Source organism: Podarcis tiliguerta (genome assembly GCF_965153285.1).
Source record: "Podarcis tiliguerta genome assembly, chromosome: 2".
In the NCBI taxonomy this organism is placed as follows: domain Eukaryota; kingdom Metazoa; phylum Chordata; class Lepidosauria; order Squamata; family Lacertidae; genus Podarcis; species Podarcis tiliguerta.
Window position 1 is genome coordinate 117,121,265 of NC_139535.1, and position 22,115 is coordinate 117,143,379.

General features: G+C 47.9%; 1 protein-coding gene across 1 annotated transcript in view; it reads left to right on the forward strand.

Moving 5' to 3' along the window:
* The first annotated feature begins 917 nt into the window (after positions 1 to 917).
* The window catches only part of ARHGAP9 (Rho GTPase activating protein 9), a 26,837-nt gene continuing 5,639 nt past the window's right edge, over positions 918 to 22,115 (forward strand). The window contains exons 1-12 of the mRNA XM_083428381.1: positions 918 to 1,200; positions 5,205 to 5,613; positions 7,213 to 7,364; positions 14,639 to 14,875; positions 15,999 to 16,187; positions 16,907 to 17,020; positions 17,853 to 17,914; positions 19,518 to 19,599; positions 19,758 to 19,853; positions 20,442 to 20,540; positions 21,303 to 21,429; positions 21,575 to 21,721. Of these exons, the coding sequence (XP_083284507.1) occupies positions 5,271 to 5,613; positions 7,213 to 7,364; positions 14,639 to 14,875; positions 15,999 to 16,187; positions 16,907 to 17,020; positions 17,853 to 17,914; positions 19,518 to 19,599; positions 19,758 to 19,853; positions 20,442 to 20,540; positions 21,303 to 21,429; positions 21,575 to 21,721 (1,648 nt within the window). The 5' untranslated portion in view covers positions 918 to 1,200; positions 5,205 to 5,270. The remainder of the gene's footprint in view (positions 1,201 to 5,204; positions 5,614 to 7,212; positions 7,365 to 14,638; positions 14,876 to 15,998; positions 16,188 to 16,906; positions 17,021 to 17,852; positions 17,915 to 19,517; positions 19,600 to 19,757; positions 19,854 to 20,441; positions 20,541 to 21,302; positions 21,430 to 21,574; positions 21,722 to 22,115) is intronic.

A 22,115-nucleotide genomic window follows, 5' to 3' on the forward strand; every position in this document is an offset into this window, starting at 1 on the left:
TTTAAGCAGAGGTTGGATGGCAATCTGTCCTTGGTGCTTTAGCTGAGATACCTGCATTTCAGGGGGCTGGACTAGATGACCCTCAGGTCCTTTCTAAGAGTCTATGATTCTCTAAAAATGAAACCAGCTTCCATTTTAACAAATCAGCAAGAACGCTGAGTATCTGAACATATGCAGAGTGTATTTTCTATTACTGTATACAGGGACTCATTTCTCAAATAAATCAATTTAAGGAATGGATTTCTCTGAGCTTTCACCTTTGGTCTCTCACTCACCTCATTCTATTACTTTTTTAATGTTCTTCACAGAGCAACGAGAAATAACAATAGATTTTGGTATTTACATTGCATCCGTTCCAGATTTCCCAAGAATGGAGTTAGTGGCAGGAGCAAAAGGATGCAGAGGACTAAAGACTGCTGTGGGTGGATTTTTGTAGAGGCTGAATGTTCTGTTAATGAAACATGAGGTGTATGATTTACAAGGCCATGCAGAAGGTCCCTAGTTCAGTCCCTGACATCCACAGGTAGGGCCGGGAATGTACGTATGTTCCCTGCCTGAAATGCTGGAGGGCCACTGCCAGTCAGGGTAGACAATACTGACTCAGTGCAAGGCAGTTTGCTGTGTTTCTAGACTGACGCCTATGATCTGCTTGAACTAAGCCCACTTTCGGTGGGTGTGCTCTCCCAAGGAAGGTGTGCCTAGGCTGCAACCACGCAGTGCGCTCTTAACCACATCTGCTTTCGGAAGCATCCTCCACAGACTTAAGAGGGACGTATTGAAAAGACAGCACGCATAGGATTACAGCCCTTGTCTTGCTGGTTTCAGCAGGTCTTCTTGCTTCAGTAATAATTTGTTTCATGCACACACAAAAAGGCTACAATTTTTAAAACTCCATGTAGGTTTTAAAAACTCCATGTAGGTTTGATTTATAGGGCTGTGGGTCAGAGAGACAGTGCCTCCTTCCTGCCTTATCGTGGGGCAAGTGAACAAAGCAGCTCGCTGCTGCCGATAGGAAACCATTAACCCCTGCGAAAGCGGATGTACGATACCTGCGCTTTGTGCTCAGCGCACTGAATTCTTTTAAACAAGGGAAATGCTTCATCTTTCACACCCCACCGACACAGAAGGGACAGGAGAGCAGATCCCGGAGCGAAAGAGTCACTCTCACGAACGTCATCTTTCCTTGTGATGTGAAGTCAGGTAAACTTAATTCTTCTACACAGTTGATCTGGTGCCATGATCTTGTGCTTCTATTATTGTGGATTGGTGGGAGAGATTTATGAATTCAGGTTCTGTCTCCATCTCTTGAGAATGCAAAGGGATTTCATAAATTGGATGGGTGAAAGGATTCATGAACTTAAATCTAGGAGGTGGGACTCTGTGATTTCTCCTAGATCCTATGGAACATTGTGTCACACTTGTCCCCACTTTTGTATAAGCAGCAAGAAGTTTCAGTGGGGTTAATTTTCTTGGGGTTGATTTTCTTTTATGGGGTGCATTTTCTTGTAGTGAGAGACTTGTGGGGGGATAGGGGGGTGCTAGTCTACGGCTTAATGGCAGGCCCATTGTCAGCGTACCCCTCCCCAATCCTGTATGCTGGTAGCTAGATTGGCAAACTGCCATTTGAAATTTTCCACAGTGCCCCTGATTGTAGCATCTCTTTGCAGGAAATTTAAAACGAGGACTCCCATTTTGCACTGAGAAATATTGGGGGGGGGGGGCGGTATAGTGGCAGTAGCACCATTCACATAACAAAAACTACCAAAGAGAGACCAGCATTTTCAAAAGTAGGAGGTCCATGGCTTGGCTTTTGAAAAACAGGGGCCTGCAGTACTTAGCTGATTGGAACCACTGCTGTACTTGGTTACAAAACACTACTGTTTGATCATAGAGCTGGAAGGGACCCTGAGCATCATCTAGTCCAACCCTCTGGAATGCAGGAATATGCAGGCGTCCAAAGCCACAACCTGGTCCTTGGCATTATCAGCACCACATTCTCACCAACTGAGCTATCCAGTTATTGTGTTGTTTCTCTGCACAGCTTCACACCGACTGGAGTCCTTAAGCCGTTACTAATCGAGAGGTGAAAAATTTCGTATAGGGTTAAGGCACCCTGCATTAAAATGGGGGGGGGGGGCAGTGAGAGGAAATCAACAATTAAAATAGGAACAGGACTGGCATTAAAAGGCAATTCAGAGAAGCTTTTCAACAGCTAATTAAGAGGCCATTCATCCCCGAAGAATCACGGGAACTGCAGCTTACTCTGCACAGAACTGCAATTCCCAGCACCCTTAACAAATTACAGTTCCTAGGATTATTTGGCACGGGGTGTATTTTAAATGTATAATGTGTGTAAAGCCTAAATTCAACAGGAAGCAATGAAACAGGAAGCTTTTATTTAAAGACTCATTAGCTCTGAACTATTCCTTTGCCTGTCCGCTCTAGGCTGGCTGGCTCAACAAACATGTTTTATGTATTTTTTTTTAATTGTGCCTCAACTATCGCTGGCAAGTGGTCCTCAGAGAGTGGCCCAAGGGTGGACATGAACCTTTGCACTACAGAACAACTTCTTGTTGCATATTTTACACACACACAAACACACACACACATCTATCTATCATCTATATTTATAGATATTATCTATCTGTTTTTTCTATCACCACCCCACCTGCTCACGTGCATCCCACTTGCACGTGACCACATTTATGCGGGTCACTGTGGAATATATAAATAAATAGATTGACTTCACCTTGCTCGGAGCTGCTGCCTAGAAATTGCTCAGGACTGCTGCCAGAGTAAGGGAAGGAGGCCTTCGGTTGCCTTCTGTGGCCAGCTGCCCCCACCACACGCACTGGCTTCCCTCAGGTAGGCAGGCAGGCTCAGGACAGGGTGCGCAGCTGCCCTGTGCAATTTCCAGGCTGACCACTCCTCATTTAGATGGAATATGCATAGGTTGGTCTACGAAGAACATGTACCTACAAAGAACAAAGTACAAGGATCTTGTGCCTTGAAGGTCTTGTTGGAGAGATGCTGACAAGCAGGATGGTGAGGAAAGGGGACGGAGACGAAGACAAGTCAGCTTTGTTTGTTTGAGAGTCTGGGGCTCTAGAAACTGCCTCCCTGTGATGGTTTTTATGAGCTGAGCAAATCCCACTGGGAACATCATCTGCTTTGTATGGCTGTGCACTCACTCTCTGCAATGAGTTGCGAGAGCAGCATTGCTTCCTCTTGCAACAGCTGCTTGGACACTCCTGCAACTTTTGCTTTTCCAGGGCCAGGCAAACTGGAAAGCACAAAGGTCACACTTCTGGAGTTGGTGGGGACACTGCCACCTTCTTCTCCAGTCTGAGCGGCATTCTGAAAGCCATATATACTGGCCCCTAATGGAACCAGCTACAAGGCACATGTTGCAGCCTGTCCGTGAGAAGCCCTTTGTTTGCAGTAGAGGAGGAAGATCCGATTCTCACTTCCTGAGCCACAGGACTGTCTTTTCCCTGCTTGGTTCTCTCTCAGCTGCGTCTGTACAATGCATTTGAAGCACAATACTTCCGCTGTAGAATCCTGGGAACTGTAGTTTTTTAAGGATGTTGGGAATTATAGCTCTGTGGGGAGGGCAGTAATGTGCTTTAAATGTCTGGTGTACATGCAGTGGTGGCTATGATATGGTTCAGGGTTTTTTGTTTTCGTTTTTTTGCCAAGGCAGAAAGATCTCAAAAGCAAGTAAACTGACCATTGAAATAATATACTGTTAGCAACTATGTGTGGCTGGGCGTAGGTGTAGCGGTTAGAGAGGTGTGGGAAATGTTAAGTTGTGGGTGAACATATCAGACGACACAGCGATTCTTCAGACAGCTCTTGTTTATTCACAGGCCAGGACAGAACTGAACTGAAGGGTTCAGTCAGCCTGCTTATATAGAGCTCCAGTACCAAGTAACTGTAACAATTTTCTAAAACTATCCAATCACTGAACGTCACTTTCGATCCCTTATTTGCATAACTATCTAAAGTATCCCCCTGCTGGCCCAGGGTGAGAACTTCAGTACATAACAGGAAACCTATGGTGCTCCATATGTTGCTCCCATCATCTCCCATCATCCTGGCCACTGCTTGGACCCGTGCCTAGAAAGCTAGGGTCAAGAAGAAGTGTGGATGGACCTGAGTGTTGTGTCTCAGCCTCACCATAGGATGGCTGGGAGGATAAAACGGGGAGGGAGCCACAACCTCTATAGAGAAAGAGTGGGATATAAATGTAATGAATAAGCAAGATGTTTTGGGACAGGGAAGGAGGACTAACTCCAAGAGGGAAAGGCCTAATCTTCAATGCATATTTAAATTATCCTATGGAATTCATTGCCAGTGTATGTATATTATGACTTTTGTAGCACTAGGAAGAAAAGCCTGGACTTATAATCCAATGGTTGCTAGGAATTTCCTGTGCTTTCCTGCAAAACTAAGGGCTTGTCAATAATAATAATAATAATGGGATGGGGAGAATTTCAACTCAGCTTGAACCTACTTAATTTGCACTTTCTGAAACAATCTGAGAACTGAAACACAGACATTCTTTGAAATTTGCACTTCCCTGAATTTTGCAATGCAGTACTCCAGCCAACTGGTGTGCACAAGAATGCATATACTGGGCTAAAATGCACATGTTAGTGAAAAAAGCATACTAGAATTAAAGGGGAAATTGCATTGGAAAATTGCATACAAACAGGTAAATAATAGGAGGAAATTAACACTAAAATGCTGGTGGATTTTCCTGAGGACTTTTTCATTTTTAAAGAAATTACAAACGAATGTGGAAATGTGGAGAACTGAAGATGGGGAAAATGAGAAACCGAGAGAAACCAAAATGGACAGAGCCAGCCATCACTAATGATAGAACATCTGTTTTGCAGGCAGAAGGTCATTCGCCGGCTTCTTCAGGAAGGGCTGGGACAGAACAGAATGTCCTGCCTCCAACCCCAGAAACCCCCCGAACAGTCAGTGTAGTTATCCTGAGCTAGATGGACCAACGGTGGATTCAGTATTGGCCTGCTTCCTGGGTTCAACATTCTTAGTTCACTAATATTTCATCATGTATATGATGAATCAACCAGTTGATTACAGCAGATGTGCCTAAGCGGACTGGCATCTTCTCTGCTCTAAAAGGTAGATTTCTATTTGTGTGTTCAGCCTCTCCGTGTTGTGCCCTTTCATAGGTGACAACTCAGAGCTCCTTCTGGCACGCAGTCCCTGGCGCTTCACGGCTATCCTGTTCTGATGAGATGCTTGCAGGACGGCGGCTCCTGGAAGGGTTCAACCTCCGCCAGAGCACACCACCGCTGGACAATCCCTCTGGCGCTGTTATGCTGCAGGCCCTCTACAACTACCAGTATAAGTCTGAGGATGGGAGGCAGGTGACCATTGAAGAAGGCGAGATCTTCCAGCTTATGCACAAGGCCAATGAGGACTGGTGGCAGGTGCGACGGCTTGGTCAGCCCAAGCAGAAGCGACCCATCTTTGTGCCTGCCACCTACATGATTGAAGTGCCCCCTGGCACAAGGACAGCCCACCTGGAAAATGCTACACAGCATCCTGGCATCAACGCAGAGCAAGATGGTGGCACTGGTGAGTTTTTGGGGAAGGACCAGACAATGAGAAGCCAGGCTGGCATGCCAGCTGTAGACATTTTGTTGTTGTTTAGTCGTTTAGTCGTGTCCAACTCTTCGTGACCCCATGGACCAGAGCACGCCAGCCACTCCTGTCTTCCACTGCCTCCCGCAGTTTGGTCAGACTCATGTTTGTAGCTTCGAGAACACTGTCCAACCATCTCGTCCTCTGTCGTCCCCTTCTCCTTGTGCCCTCCATCTTTCCCAGCATATTGTAGACAAAACTGCTAGAATTTAAATAGAAATGCAACACATCTCATCATAGTGGGGAAGAATTTGACCAGATGACCTGTGTGTCTGCCCATTCAGCTGCCCAAGTGTTGTTGGTGATGGGAAATTTTAGGCCCTTGCTCTCCCTTCTTATTGGTCTTTATATTTAAGCTAGACTTGGACTGGACAGTCACATAAAGGGCACCTTAAAAGAGAGGACTCTCCTCTGACACACCTTTAAAAGAGGACTGTCACCCTTATTGGGGTGGTTTGCAGGACCTTCCAAGTGAGGACTGTAAAGCAATCACACATTCCCCGCAGCCATGGCATTGCTCTCCTGAGAATCCCTACTCTCTAGGGTGATGGGAGCTGGAGTCCAATGAATCTGGAGGGCACCATGCCGGGGGCTCAATATATGGGCAGGCTCATGTGGGAAGAGTCAACCAGGAACAAGCAGAAGGGCAGGCAAGTGGAGAGGGATGCCAGCGGACTGTGAGGGGCTGTGGCTTGGTGAGAGTGCCCAGGCTTTGCCTGCAAAAGGTTCTGGGCTCATTCCCCAGGTGGGGCTGTGCAAGATCCCTATCTGAAACCCCTGAGAGCCACTGACAGCCACTAGAGACCAGAGCTCTTCGCCCATTATTTCAATCAGCCTAGGCAATGGTCAGAGACAGTGGAAGTAGCAGCCCAACAACATCTGGGAAACCAAGGCTGAAGACAGCTGGACCAATGGTTTGTTTCCATATTAAGCCTCACATTGGCTGCAGCGTGGAGATAGAGAATCGACGATTGTTCCAGCAAAGACCCTGAGCAGGAAGCATTGATAGCTCAGTTTAGGTCACAAGGAACCAATGGTCTACCAGCAGTGGGGTGGAGGGAGAAGTGAAATCACAACAGAACCAGGGAGGACAATGCTGTTCCTACCTCCTCTTCCTCTTCTCTGCAGCCTCTGGTAGATCACCACAAGAGATTCCTGGCTGGAAGCCTTGGCTGGAAGAATGTTGACCCGTTGATGGCTATTGGGCCCAGTCCTGCAATAGGCGGCTGATGGGACACATTAGGCATGCTCTCCCGAGAGACTATGTGTGCACATGCTAGCATAAGGAAACTTCGTGGCTAGAACTAGGGATGTGGTAGTCAGTGGCCGCTGTTTAGGAAGTCCACAAGCACGACATGAGGGCAGCAGCCCTCTTGCCACTTGTGCTTCCTAACAACTGGTCTTCATACGGAACTGACTCCAACTGCAAAGGTGAAAAGCCCCAGTCACAGACCTGTGAGCAGCAGCACCTGTCCCCCAGCACCCGAGCCTTTTCATGTGTTTCTGACCCTGCCATTTCCCTCATCCTTCTAGCTCACTTGGAAGTGCTGTCTTACTCTCTGGTAGACCTCTGCATGGAACCACACACCCCGCCTTTCCACCACGTCGGCCTCATGTCCTGCCACAGCCTCCCTCTGCGTTCCCGTCCCTCGTCTCTGGGCAGGAGTCGCAGCGCAGAGGAGCAGGTAAGGTGGCCTCCGTCCTGTCTCAAACCTTTTCACATTATTAAGGTGTGTGAGGTGTGGGGAATAACTATGTGAACTCAGAAGCAGGGCTTCAAGGCCTCAGACCCCTCCTGTCCCCTGAGCCTTGCATTGGATGGCAGATCCTTCACTCCCTTCTGATGGCTTTGACCATCTTTAACCCAGACATGGACTAGTCCAGGGGTAGTCAACCTTTTTATACCTACCACCCACTAATGCATCTTTCTTGGTGGTAAAATTTCCCTAACCTAGTGCTCGATGGAAGGAGGATTCAACTTGTGCCATAGAACCCCACACTGCCCACCTAGAATCCTGAAACACACACTGGTGGGCGGTAGGGACCAGGTTGACAACCCCGACTAGACAGTTCTTCAAACAGAGTAATGTCCTCTATGACATGTGGGGAACCTTGGGATTCTCCCTAAGCCACTTCCCTCACAAGCCCTGCTTTGTGTACACACACACACACACACACACACACACACACGGCTGGAATGTGTCCTTCAACCCTTGCAGCCTGGATGGAGGAAAGAGAAGGGCGTGTGAATTTGTGCAGAAACAAGCATGCTTTAAAAAAAGGGGGAAAGATAAAATTTACATTACTTGCTGCCCCTGATTTTGCTTCTGGACCCACCCAGAAAGTTCTTCCTGTTGTTTCCTTGGAATCTCCTTTCTTGTAAATAGAAGCCATTGGTTCGAGTCCTGCCCTCCAGAGCAGGAGAAAGCAAGCTTGCTCCATCTTCCATGGGACAGTCCTTTAGACATTGGGAGATGTCTATCATATCTTGTTATAATAGAAAGTCAAATGAAAAAACAGCTGGTTCTTGGTGCTGCACCCTTCCCCCCAGCTGACTTAGTCCTCTGGGGCCTGGGCAAGTGTACCTGGCTGACCACATCCTGCACAGCCCTGGGTCTTGGGCTGAAAAAGATTCCCTGCCTCTGGTCTATAAAGAAGGACATGTGGCCATCCTGCTCCTGAGCTGCAATCCCAGTGAAAATCCCACTTCTCCTGCTACTGCTGGGGTTTTTTTTATCACTAATTGTGGTGGGCAGGACAGGTGGGGGGAGGGATTTTTCTTGGGCTCACAGCTGGGGAGGAAAGGGTTAATCCTTTCCCTACTGCTTTCCGGTCCTTACTTTTAAGCAAACAGAAACCACAGTTGTGGTTTCAGCAGCAGCAGCAGCATGGTACATGTAGGCCTAGTCAGCAGTTTGTACAGTAAAAGCAGTTTCGGGGTTTCCATTCAGTGTCCCTTACTAATTACTAAGGAAGGATTGGCCAGTGTCTCAAACAAGAGAATATCTCTAAATGGTAAAATACCCCTGCACTAGGGTTGAGGCAGACTTTTAACTGCACACTTACTTATATTTACTTAATAATCTTTATATGCTGCTTAATCAAAAAGAAACCTATTGGAATCACAGAGTATGAATTGAATAATAGAATCACAGAATCATAGAGATGGAAGGGACCCCAAGGGTCATCCAGTCCAACCCCCTGCAATGCAGGAATCTTTTGCCCAATGTGGGGCTGGAACCCATAACCTTGAGCTTAAGAGTCTCACGCTCTACCGAAAAGAAGGAGGTGTTTGTTTCATAGAATCAGAGAACTGTAGTGTTGGAAGACATCCTGTAGGGTCATCCAGTCCAACCCCCTGCAGTGCAGGACCTACGGACTGAACCATCGACTGCCGGGATAGTGTTAGATTCCTGGGTGGTCACAGCAGCACACATCTGAGCATGCTGCACCCACTTCCCCTTTTGGCCCTTTCCCTGGGAGGCTGCTGGTCTTGCCCACACAGGAAGTGGGGGAAGCCAGTGGGAGGGCTGGCAGCGCCTCAGGGTGTGCCTCTGAGCTGCACTCCTGACCCAGGCGCTGACAGCAGTGAGTACCGGGCCGGGAGGGGGAGCTGGGGCCGGGTTGCAGCTCACTGTGAGGAGGTGGGCATCAGCAAAGGCCTTTGGAACAGGCAGTTTGGGACGGGGGGGTGGTGGTCAAATAGGGAAAGCGCTTGGGGGAGGCATACGCAGAGCAAAAGGAGGCGTTGTGGAGAGCGGAGGCTCTCTGAACTGCGAAAGGAATCATTGGAAAGCCCAGCAATGAAGCAAGTGTTTTCAGCTTCCGCTTGAGCAATGGGTGGGTGGAGGGAAGATTGAGAGGGGCCTCGCCAGCAAAGGAAAGCAGCAGAGGAGGACCTCTCTGGAACGGGGCAGAGTTTGTGATGGTCCATGGATGGGGGTTCAGGTGGATTCTGTTGGGGTTAGGGGCGTGGTAGGATTGGTGTGGCTCCAACTTGTGTGACTCCAACCCACGGCTCTGGTCGTCCACACGTACTTCTCACATTTAGTTGCATTTTGAGGATAAAATGGGGGATGTTGTTGTCGTTTAGTCGTTTAGTCGTGTCCGCCTCTTCGTGACCCCATGGATCAGAGCACGCCAGGCCCTCCTGTCTTCCACTGCCTCCCGCAGTTTGGTCAAACTCATGTTGGTAGCTTCGAGAACACTGTCCAACCATCTCGTCCTCTGTCGTCCCCTTCTCCTTGTGCCCTCCATCTTTCCCAACATCAGGGTCTTTTCCAGGGAGTCTTCTCTTCTCATGAGGTGGCCAAAGTATTGGAGCTTCAGCTTCAGATCTGTCCTTCCAGTGAGCACTGAGGGCTGATTTCCTTCAGAATGGAGAGGTTTGATCTTCTTGCAGTCCATGGGATTCTGGGTAACTTTGGATATTAGGTGGGGTAAAAATATTTCCGCTATTAGTAAAAGGCTCCACATTGTAGGATGGGGTTGAATGTACACTCCAGATTGGAGACTCTGAGGATTACAGACCAAGAAATGGCAGATGATTACATGGTCAGTTCGTTCCTATGATTGAGGCAAGGTGGCTGCTCTGTCACAGTGCAGGACCCACTGAACGGCTGTGTCTTCGCAATGGCGGTGTCCCATGATTAGTTGGTGTTGCTGAAGAGTAGGATCATTTATTCATTTTGAAAACGTCTAAAGTGCACCTTCATCTTTGTAAAGTCTCCACATGGACTCCAGTGTGGTTCAAAAAAAGTCAAACATCAATGCAATATTAAAACAAACATTTAAAAAGAAGATAAAAACAGTATTTTCAAAAATTTGAGAAGGGTTCTGGTGCCCCATATGTCACTTGCCTTAGGTCAGGAGGACACAGCTCGTGATCTGGGACCAGGACAGGCAGGTTTCAGGCTTGTAGGACCTGGTATAAAAACCATACCCTTAGAATTAAAGTATTCTGATCCCAGGAATTAGTTTTTGTTTTTTTAAGTGTGTTTTTATTAAAGATTTCTTGGTTTACAAAAGTATGTGCAATGTCTCTTTTTTCAAGTTACATTTTCTACAGATCTGTTTCATTTACTGAGACATTAGTGTTACATTAGGAAGAAAAAGGGGGAAAGGTGGAGGGGGCCCTGGTGGGTGGGGGTGGGGTCAGGTAGCGATGTTTCTGTTTTACTTAATGTATGTGTGGGGTTCTGTGTCGCTTGTGCAGGTTCACTTGTGTTCTTTTGGTGTTGAGAGAGGTTGGGTTTGATTGTTCAATTGTGGTTGGCTGTGGTGAACTTTGTTTTCGTGTGTGAGTGGGGTGGGTGGGTGTTTTTGAATCAGGTTAGCCATTGATTTGTATGCTGTTGGTGGATTCTTGTCATTGTCTTGTTCGGTTGTGTATGTGATAAAGGGGAGCCTTACCCGGGGTATAGGCATCTTCTTCTATTTGTCCCTGTGTCAGATTCAGTTTATTGGTTAATTTTTCTAGTAGGGCTGTTTCCCATGCTATTTGGTACCATTGGTCCATGCTTATTCCTGACAGGTCTCTCCAGTGTCTGGTTATGATGTTTCTGGTTGCTGAGAGTAGGTGGGTTATGAGTTCTTTGTGAAGTGAATGGGCATTATTGTCTTGGAAGATGTTTAATAGGGCCAGTTCTGGGGTTATTTCTAATACTTGCTTAGTTATTTTGCATAGTTCTTTTATGGCTGTTGTCCAGAATAATTGGATTTTGGGGCATTCCCACCGCATGTGGAGGTATGTGCCTGTGGAGGTACACCCTCTCCAGCATTTTGGTGAGGTTCCTGGGCATATTAATGCTAGTTTTCTTGGTATTAGGTACCACCTGTAGGTGAGTTTTAGAGTGAGTTCTTTCCTTTTCGTTGATATGGATTTAAAGGCAGGGTTTAGACCATATTCTGGTCCACTGAGTGGAGTTAATCTCATAGCCTATGTCTTCCTCCCATTGTTTTTTGATTACGTCTAGGGGGTTCATGGGGTTTTGGAGTAGTATTTTGTATATTGCGGATACCATCCCTTTGCTTTGTCCCTTTGTTGTTAGGAGGAGATTTTCGAAGGTTGCCAGGGGCCTAGTTGCTGCTGATTTTACTACTGGATTGTTTAAGAGGGCATGTAATTAGTGGTGTGTTAACCAGGGCATTTGGGTGTCTCCTAGTTTGTCTTGTATTTCTTGTGTTGACAAAGGTTTTTTATTTTTATAGAAGTCTATTAGACGATATAAGCCTTTGGTTTGCCAGGTTTTTATCTGGGGGTTTTGTGCTGCATGGTGGAATAATGGGTGGTACGCTAGGGGGATTAGTGGGGATGGGGTTGGGGACAGTTTGCCTATTTCTGCTTTCCATGCTCTGAGCATGGTCTGTGTGTTGTGGGAATTTTCCTTAGTTTGTTTGGGAGGAGTGGGTATGCTGTGGTGCAGGTATTTTCGATTATGTCCCTCTCTAGGTGTATCCATTGTTTTGTCTCATCTTCTAGTATATATGGGATTATGTGGTGTATTTGGTATGTAATATGCTTCTATGTTGGGGATTCCCCATCCTCCCTCTGAGGAGGGAAGGTGCAGGTATTTGGGGCTTATTCTTATTTTTTTGTGTGAGAAGATAAATAAGCGTAGTTTTTTTCTGCCATTTTCGGAGTTGGGTTGGGGGAATCTAGATTGGGAGGGTTTGGAATAGGTAGGTTAGTTTTGGGAGGGTGATCATTTTGATCATGGCTATTTGTCTGAGAAAGTGAAGTTTATGTTGTTCCATCTCTTTAGGTCTTTGTTAATTTGTTACCACAAGGAGTTGTATTTGTGGAGGTATAATTTATTGAGGTTTCTGGTCATTTGTACCCCTAGGTATCTGAACTTGGTGTGGCAAAGTTTTATGTTGGTGACGTTGCTGGGTTCTTTTTGGGTGTGAGGAGCGGTGTCGAAGCACATAGCTTCCGATTTTGCAAAATTTACCTGTAGGCCTGGCACTGTTGCAAATGTGTTGTGTTCTCTGATTAGGGAGGTTGCTGTGCTTATGGGGTCTGGTGTTGTGACCATTAGGTCATCTGCAAAGAGCCCTAATTTATAGGTTCTGCCTTTTGATTTCCACTCCCTTGATGTCTGTGGCTGCTCGGATTCAGATTTCTAAAAGTTCCAGAGTCAAGATGAATAAGAAGGGAGACAGTGGGCATCCTTGTTTTCTGCCTCTTTGGATTGCTTTGGACTCTATATCTATATGATATAGAGTCCATATTGTTAGTCCTGCATTTTGCTGACGCTTGGGAGTATATCATAGCTGTCAACCTTCCATTTTTTTGTGGGAAATTCCCTTATTCCAGCGCCGTTTCCTGCTGCTTCCTGCTGCTATCCCGGATTGTTAGATATCCCGTAGACTGTCACCAGGACAGGTGAGGCTGCTGATCCCTTATTTTCAAATCTGAAATTTGATAGCTATGGAGTACAGTGGTACCTCGCAAGACGAATGACTCGGAAGACGAAAAACTCGCAAGACGAAAGAGTTGTTCGTTTTCTGAGTTGCTTCGCAAGACGAAACATCTTGCGCCTTTTTTTTAAAACCGCCAATGCATTCCTATGGGAAACCGTCAATACACAGTGGTGCTTCGCAAGATGAAAAAACTCGCATAATGAAAAAACTCGCAGAACGAATTAATTTCATCTTGCGAGGCACCACTGTATATTTGTTTGAGAATTTGTAGGAAGTTGGGGCCAAATTTCATGTTAGTTAGTACTGCTAGTACGTATTTCCACTCTAAGCAATTAAAGGCTTTGAGGATGTCTAGGGACATAATTGTCAGTGGGAGTTTGGTTGCCTTGCTGTGTTCGATCAGGTTCAGTAATTTCCTGATGGGGTCTGTTATATTGCGACCAGGGACAAAGCCAGTCTGGTCTGGGGCTATTAACTTGTGTAGGAAGATTTTTAGGTGGTTGGCCAAGATTGATGTGAATATCTTGTAGTCTTGGTTTAATAATGAGATTGGGTGGTATGATTCTACTTTGAGGCTGTCTTTCAGTGGTTTTGGGATTGAGACTATTTTGGAGTAGGTCCAGGTTTTGGGGATGGCCCCCCCTTTTATGATGTCATTGAATAGGCGGGACATGTAGGGCATCAGGGGTTCTTTGAATTTCCTATAGAATTCTGCTGTGAAGCTGCCTGGGCCTGGGGCTTTGTGTGGCTTCAGGTTTTTGAGGACCGTATCTATTTCCTCTGGGGTGATAGGACTGTCCATGAATTCCTGTTCTTCATCAGGTCAGGAATTAGTTTTGAGTACCAGAACTAAGTGGAGCCTTCTGCACAAAAATCCATTCCTGGTTACTCCAAAACTTTTTTTTTATCCTGGCAGCATAATTCAGGGCGTGTGAATTTTGCCACATACACACCATGCACTTAAAGCACTATGATGTCATTTTAAACACCCCCAAAGAATTATGGGAGCTGTAGTTTGTTAAGGGTGCTGATAGAAAATCCCACACACCTTCCCTTCTCCGAGCTACAATTTCCAGAGTGGTTTAAAATTCAATCCCTCTTCACAAGGATCTCTAAAAATTGTAGCTCTGGGAGGAGAAGAGGGTGGCTTCTAATAAGTCTCCGCACCCTTAACAAGCTAGAGCTCCCAGGATACTTTGGGGGAGCCATGATGGTTTAAAGTGGTATGATACTGCTTTAAATGTATTGTGTGATGGGGCCTTTGTTGTTGCTATTGTTAACCAGTTGGGAGAGGCCTCAAATCTTCTTGATCCCCCAATTATCTATCAGCAGATCTGCTTTCTTCTTGACCCTGATCTAGGGGATTGGAAAATGTTTATTTTTGAAGTTAAGTTATCCAGAGCTCTTTATTGGGTTCGCCATAAAAATCCCATGCTATGGAGGCTTCCCCTCACTTGCTCTGCATTCCACAATGAGGTGAAACTGCCTCCTCTTAATATATGAAAAAATGAGCATTCCTGTTTTCTTCTGACAGATGTTGGATGATACTCACCTGCCTCCCCACCATCCCGTTGGGGAAAAGACCCCAATTTACTGCAACCTGGAGGAGATGAAGCAACCAGCAAGAATGCCCCCGAGCCCTCGCAGCCCCCCACTGCAGGTGCTGGACACCTGGGAGCACCACATAGATTCTGGCTCCCTGCGCAGTTACTATTACAAGCCAGCGACGGGCGAGAAGTCATGGAAGCCACCGCGAAGGAGCCAGGAGATGGTGAGGCTGTGGTGGTTCTTTCCAGTGTGTGCAACTGCTAGTGATAGAATCTCACCTCCATCACTTCAAGCATTTCTCGAGGGGGGGGGGTACATTGTTGCCTCCCATCCTTTCAATCTCACAACAATGCTGTGGGTAAGGCAAAGAAATAGAGGACTTCTGGACAAGCTACTTATTTACCATTCATCCAGATCTGTTTGCACATAGTTTGCAGGGGGCTTTGGACCGCATCAACTATTTATTGAATATTTGTTTGCTGGAAGGATAGGCAATGTTTTGTCAAGCAATTGTGATCTCACACTTTCCCCATCACTTTCCTTATTGCAAAAAGTCCAGGGTTGTCACGTGAGAGCACCAAACCAACTTGCGTTGCACAGCCTGAATATGCTGGTATGGGACTGAATCCCACCCAAAAATGGCAACAGTCTGGAAGCAGCCCTAGGCTACCCAGCGATATCCATGACTGCAGTCAAGATTTGAACCCAGGTCTCCCAAGTCCCAGCTGAGAACTATTAAGCACTACACCACACAGGGTCCCCATGTCTGTTATTGGGGGGGGGGGCTCACCTGTTGGGGAGCCCTGCAGACAGGTACCTGCTGCCACCCCCCCCAAACAGCCTGCCTCCCTCTGAAGCCCCTTGCTTCCTGGCACCCTCTCCCTGGGCCGCTGCCGGAGGAATTCTGCAATAATTACTTCTAACGAACTAGGAGTGCTGGCCAAGGGGAAGGAGCCAGCCTGCCAGTGCCAGCTAATCTCCCAAGCTGGCTCTCCCCTTTCCCCACGCCCCACTGCCACGTGCGTCCCTCCTCCACCAGGAGAGCTTGTTCCTGTAGGTCTTGTTAGGACCATCAGCAGCAGAGGGTCAGGGCAGGACAGATGGGGGGCGGGTGGGTCAGGAGGACGGAGGGCTGTTCCTTATGTGAGAGAGGAGGTTTGAAAGAAATAGCAGGGGGCCCCGGGGATTAAGACTCTGGAATTGCTGAGCCTGGGGGGCGGGGGAAGGGCAGCCTCTTTTAATTGGAAGCTGTCCGGTTCTCTAGATAGTAGCTTCTCTTACACCCACCCACACGCCCCACACTTTATCCTTCCCTCCCACCTTCTGTGTTTCTGCATTTTTTGCAGCGCTTGATACAGGCAGAGGGACACAGCCCCTCAGCCCCTGTAGACCCTCCTCTGGGCGAAACACTGGACAAAGACCCAGACGGAGCAGAGAGGGGGGAGCTGGAGGCTGCGAGTCAGGGTCTCCGGACCAGGGACAAGAAGCTGACCTACACCAAGTCCATGGTGCTGCCAGAGACGCAGGTGCCCAAGGTAAGTCACCTGGGGGGGTGGCTGGGGGGCAACTGTGTGCCCCAGAGAGGAGGAATTAGGTGCATTTGGTAGTGAATGGAGGCTGTGTGCACACCAGACATTTAGAGCAAATCCCTCCCACTGCAAGAATCCTGGGAACTGCAGTATACCTATCACAGACTACAATTCCCAGGATTCCTTGGGGGGTGTTGGTCAGTACGCAGCCTTGCAGTTACTCTGTGTGTGTCTGGAGCTGCAGGTGTGAGAACGGGAGGGGCAAGGCAATGGTGTAGAATGTGTTTGGACCAGGGCTTGCCCGAGACATTTGGCTGCGTGAGGCAGAGTGCAAATGGCTTTGCCTCCCCTCCAAACCACGTCAGGTAAAGGTGCAAAAGTAACCAAGGTCAGCCACATTATTTTGAAGCAGAAATTCCTCTCCCCCCGTTCCCTGGCAGAGAATAAGACAATAAAATATGGGGTGCTATCCAAACTTTGTGAGTAGACCCACCAAAATTAGTGGACTTGAGGTCATTGATTTTAGTTGGTCTACTCTGAGAAGGACCAACATTGGATATCACCCATAATAAATAAAATAAACAGCTGTTTGCCACCCCTTCGTTTCATCCAAAATCAGCTGTCGGGGGCAGTCGTTTCCCTTTGCCTAATGGCAGGGCTGGCCCTGGACTTGATACACCAAAGAGGTTGGGAGACTCACTTCCTCTGTGTCTCTCTCCTTCCAGGGAAGTCATCGCCGGAACCTTTCGCAACACAGTTGTGAGGCCTGGCTGGAGGAATACCCTGCACCGTCGGGATCTGCCAATGGTTCCCCCACAGACAGCCCTGACCTGCTGCATGTAAGTGTGGTGTGGTGGTTAGAGTGTGTGAAGCTCACTGGGTGACCCTGGGGCCGGCCGGCCTCGCAGGATTGTTGTGAGGATAAAAGGGAGGGGGCCATCTATGTACCACCTTGAGCTCCCTGGAGGAAAAGCTAGATATAAATATAATTGAACAAAGGAAGCTCCCCTCCTCCCCACTGGAAAGGATCTGGTGCAGTGAGCACCCCAGGTTTAGGGCTGCCAGGTCAGGCAGGCGTCTTTCTCAGTTTTGGGGTGTGGTAGGATGCTCTTATAAGAAGGGAGCCCTGTGGGATCAGGCCAATGGCACCGTTGGTCCTGGACTATATACCTGTGAACCAGATGCCTGTGGGAAACTTGCAGGCAAGAGCCGATTGAAGTCAAAAGTGCATCCCAGGCAATGGACTACCCAATAATAATAGGAATAATAGCGCAGGACAAAGAAGGAGAACACAGTTTGCTGCTGGCGGTGTGGTTTGGACGGTGAATGAAGCAAAGGGGCGACAGGGAGTGGAATCCAGGCTTTGGAAAAATAAAGTTTTGCAGGGTGGGCTAGGGAGACCCAGTGTGGTACATAATCCTAAACACCAACAATAAAATCATATATAAAACCAGCTCCAGTGCAGAACCTCTTAAAAGGCTTGTTGGAAAAGGAATGTCTTCAGTAGTCATCTGAGAAGGCAACAGAGCAAGCGCCTGTCTGATACGTGATGGAGAGATTCAGGTTAAGCTCTGTTGAGAAACAGAGGCTATTGGGGAGTATCCTGCAGCTCAGAAAAGGTCAGAGGGTTTGCCCATGGTGTTTGCTGATGCTGATGCTTCTTCGCTGCAGATGGTGGAGAAAACCGGACAGCTGAACAAAACCAAGATTGCAGAAGGAGGACGAAAACTCAGGTACCTCGCTGGCATCCCCCGCGGTGGGAAGATGCTTGAGGAGGGGTGCTTCCCCCTGTTCCTTTTGGCGGAATCTGGGCAGCCCTTGGTCCTCCAGTCTTCATGCTAACCTGACTGGTTGCTCAGTTCCAGCTGGATAGCAGTTCACAGCTGAAGGGGTTTTGACAAGCAATGTCCTGGCTGTGAATGGACAAAAGGGCTGTCAGTGGGTAATTGGGCCTTTTTTCAGCTTACTGTCACAGCTCAGGAAGGGGCCCAGCCAACCTAGGAGGAAATAAAGCAGATCTGAGCCTGGGTTCTCTCCATCAGGGGAGACGTTTGGTAGGGCAGAGGAAGCAGGCTTGTGGGAAATGGGACACGTGGAGTTTGGTGTATCTAAATAACCTGATGGGCAATACAATGGATATACTGTCATGACGATGACTGTGGAAGGCTCCAGTTCAATCCCTGGCACTTCCAGGTAAGGCTGGGAGAGATTCCAGTCTGAATCCCCGTAGAGCTGCTGCCAGTCAGTGTAGACTGCATTATAGTGACCAGTAGTCTTGCTCAGTGTAAGGCAGCTTCCTGTGTTCCTAACTACAGCTCAGGGTCTTCAAAAAGTGGGCAGCAATGACAGCAGTTGGTCTTAAGGCAGGGCTGTGGTGATACTTGTGGCCTCCAGAGTTGCTGGGCTCCAGTGCCCATCCTCCATCACCGGCCTTGCTGGCTGGAGCTGATGGGAGATGGAATCCAGCAACATCTGGAGGGCCACATGTTCTTCAGCTATGAGCTCGGGGGAATTCTTTCTCCCTCCCTCAGGCTCAAACTAGGATATTGAGTTAGTTCCAGAGAACAGGAAATAGGTAAAGAAAGTCTCACCTAATTCCTTGTTGACATCCATTTGTCTTGAGATAATGGAGTCCGCCCCTAGGGGTGAAGTCAAACAGCTGCATTAGCAGCACTGAAGTGACATCCTTGGGGGCGCGAGCCTGGGCAGTGTGTGTGGAGGTTTTGGGCTGCCCAGATGACAAGACCCTCCTCTCAGACTCGCTGGTGTGGTCCAAAGTAAAGCAGAGCAAGACATTCGGCACCAGCTTGGCTGCAGGAGCTGCTGAAAGGAGGCATACAAGGTGCCATCCAACCACCTTAGGGACTCCATTCAGGATTTGTGTAGGGTTTATTCCTTAGCCTTTTCTTCTTGCAAGGCAGTGGAAGGTTAGGATCAGAGTTTTCCATCTCCTAGATGAGCTACTTTCCCACGTTGACAAGTCCCATCCTTCTACATCGCATGCAGAAGCTGCCTTCTTGAAGGGAAGGGAAGGGAAGTGTAGCCTGAAGGCATAAAGTAGGTTCTGGGAGCTATGGTATCAGAGCAAGATAAAATGATGTCTCTCATATGAAGTCTGAAAATGCAGGAAAGCCACTGGCTGCTTTCAATGCAATGTTGAGGTGGGTTCATTTATGTAACTGTAGTGCTTATTCCAACCAATTAATGCAATCAATATAACATGCCTGAATGTGGGAGCATTTGTTTTCATCCTTTTGTGTGTGTGCTCAGAATATGCATGCTGTCAGATTCATCCCCATTCATCTCACCCTGCTTCTCGCACCCCCCCCCCCGCAGAAAGTGTTGGGCATCTTCGTGGCTGGTGTTGGCTGGGAACAGTCTCATGTTCTACAAGGACCCCAAGGTGGCAGCTGGATGGGTGAGTGGGGCAAGCAAGGCTCAATGTGGAAGGTGAAGGAGGAAGGAAGGACTGATTGTGCTCGACAGCAGAAGCCTCCTGTGTCCCTTTCCCAGCTTGGCACAGTGTCAAGTGAAGTTCTGGAGAACCAGCTAACTCCTTCTCCTCTCTTCCTGCAGACGCCAGCCAGTAGCCGGCCTGAAAGCAGTGTGGATTTGCGTGGGGCCCGCATTGATTGGGCCAGGGACTTGTCCAGTAAGCGGAATGTCATCCATGTAAGCGCGTGAATGCTCAGGAAATGAGCCTTGACCTGTGGGATACCTGGGGTCAGATGTCACATTGCCAAGAACTGAACCCTTTTTGCTCCTACTGTGGCTTTGTTTGCTCTTCTCACTTAAGAACACAGAGTTGACCTTCAATGGTCCTGTGTTGGCCTGCAATAGAGAAGCAGCTAAAGAAGGGCCACTGCATGTGCTGTTCATGGAGAAGAGAGGAGATAATTTCCAGACACATGGATTGTCTCTGCTGGGAAGTGGATGGTGAGAATCTGCTCAAAGGCACATTCTCAAGAGTTAGTCAACTCCTCACTCATAACTAAATTCTGTCTCTGGGATTGGAGGTGGTGGGAGACTGCTACTGCAGGAGCTTGTTGGCTTCTCAAGACCCATCTTGGTGGTCACTGTATGAAAGAGGACTAGTTGGGCCTCTAACCTGACCCAGCAGGGCTCTTAGTATGTCCAGTGGCTCCTCATACACATTTCCTTTGAAATGCAAGACAATGTATTCTAGGAAAACACAGGGTTACACGGAGCCGTTGCCTCATCCAGTCTGTCTTCTCTCCTTTTGCCCCCTGTTCTTCTTAGTTCCGCACCGTGACAGGCAACGAGTATCTCCTGCAATCAGGCAGTGAGGCTGTCAGCCAAGACTGGTACCAGGCAATCAGAGGGGTCATTCGCAGGCTGGTGAGTGAGGCAAACTAAAAAGCTTAAGCTGCCCTCAATTCTTCCTCCTCCTCAAAGTTGGAAAGGCTTGAGGTTTTCTTCAGTCTGCATTTTTTTTAATGAACCATTCTCATTTGCACTTCCTGGGACTGAAACATGGATTGGAATGCAGTTATTATTGGAATGCAGTTATTGCAATAGTTTTCAGCTGAAAAAGCAAATTACCAATATTATATTTCATGTTAAAACGTGTACAAAATACATTTTAGAATAAAGCTGTATTAAAATAGTACAAAACTGTGTATTTTGCGGGAAAACACATTAAAAATGGATTTGTAGTTTTTTAAAAACAAACAAATAAATAAAGCTTGATGTGGGAACAGGGACTTAGGACCAAACCTAATAAATCTAACTCCATTGGAGATATGACCCATGGTATCAGAGAGGGATTGGAACACGACAGAAGCGACAACCGGGGAAGGCTAATGGCATCACAGCTGCCCCCTCCCCCTCCCCCCGCTTCCCAGACCCAGGGCTTTTAAGGGGTCAGTTGCAAAGCTGAAAGTGTGGTTGAGGAAGACTGGAATTAAATGAAATGTCAACTGGAAGATTATGTGGGTCAGGGTTGCATCACCATGACAAGTCACTGACCAGCCCAATCTAGGTCTCCATACCAGTGAAACATTACATTTTGCATTTGGGATAAATTAAATGCATTTGCCTGCTTTGCCCCTACTTTGCGCCACCCCTCCTGGCTTCACCTGCCTCCCTTCCCCACTGCAGGATCAGGAGAATCCTCTGGATGAGCCACTTCTGTATCCCCTCTGCCGGTCCAACAGTGCTGAACTGGTGGACCTCAGTGCTGATGATGACGAGGAGCCAGGGGCTCTGAAGAATGAGGCGCAGGCAGGTCTGTGCCAAGCAAATCTGGGTGTGGGGAAGGCTAAGAGAGTTGCTTAAATCAAGCTGCCTTGGCCTAGGTAGGGGAGCTGGGACAACTGAGCTTCAGCTGCCTAAACTTCTTCTCTCCCGCCTTCTCCCTGCCCATCTCCTAGCACCCTCAAGTCCGGACAGAGCCTACAAGAAACGGGTCAAGAGCAAGCTGAGGCGCTTCATAGCCAAGCGGCCACCACTGCGGAGTTTGCAGGAAAAGGGACTGATCCGAGGTGACTACCCAAACCATCTTAGGTGGTGTGTGAATGGTGGACTTTTAGAGGTATTGTAGAGTTGGCATCATGATGCACTTGCTCGTAATGCTTCATGTGGGAACCCCTTGAAAAGGCAAAATAAATCCCCATAATTGTGACCGGCATGGCTGCAATAGATGGGTGTAAATTTTGGTGTGGCTGTTGTGAACATGAAATGTAGCAGGAGCCAACATGGTGCCCTCCGGACGCAGTTCTCTCCTCTGGATGATACCCAGCTCTACCTCTCTTCCAAATCAGAACCAGTGAAGGCAGTGACGGTCCTGTGCGAGTGTCTGGAGGCAGTTGGAGGATGGATGGCGGCTAATGGATTGAGGTTGAATCCTGACAAAACAGAAGTACTGTTTTGGGGGGACAGGAGGCGGGTGGGTGTGGGGGGACTCGCTGGTCC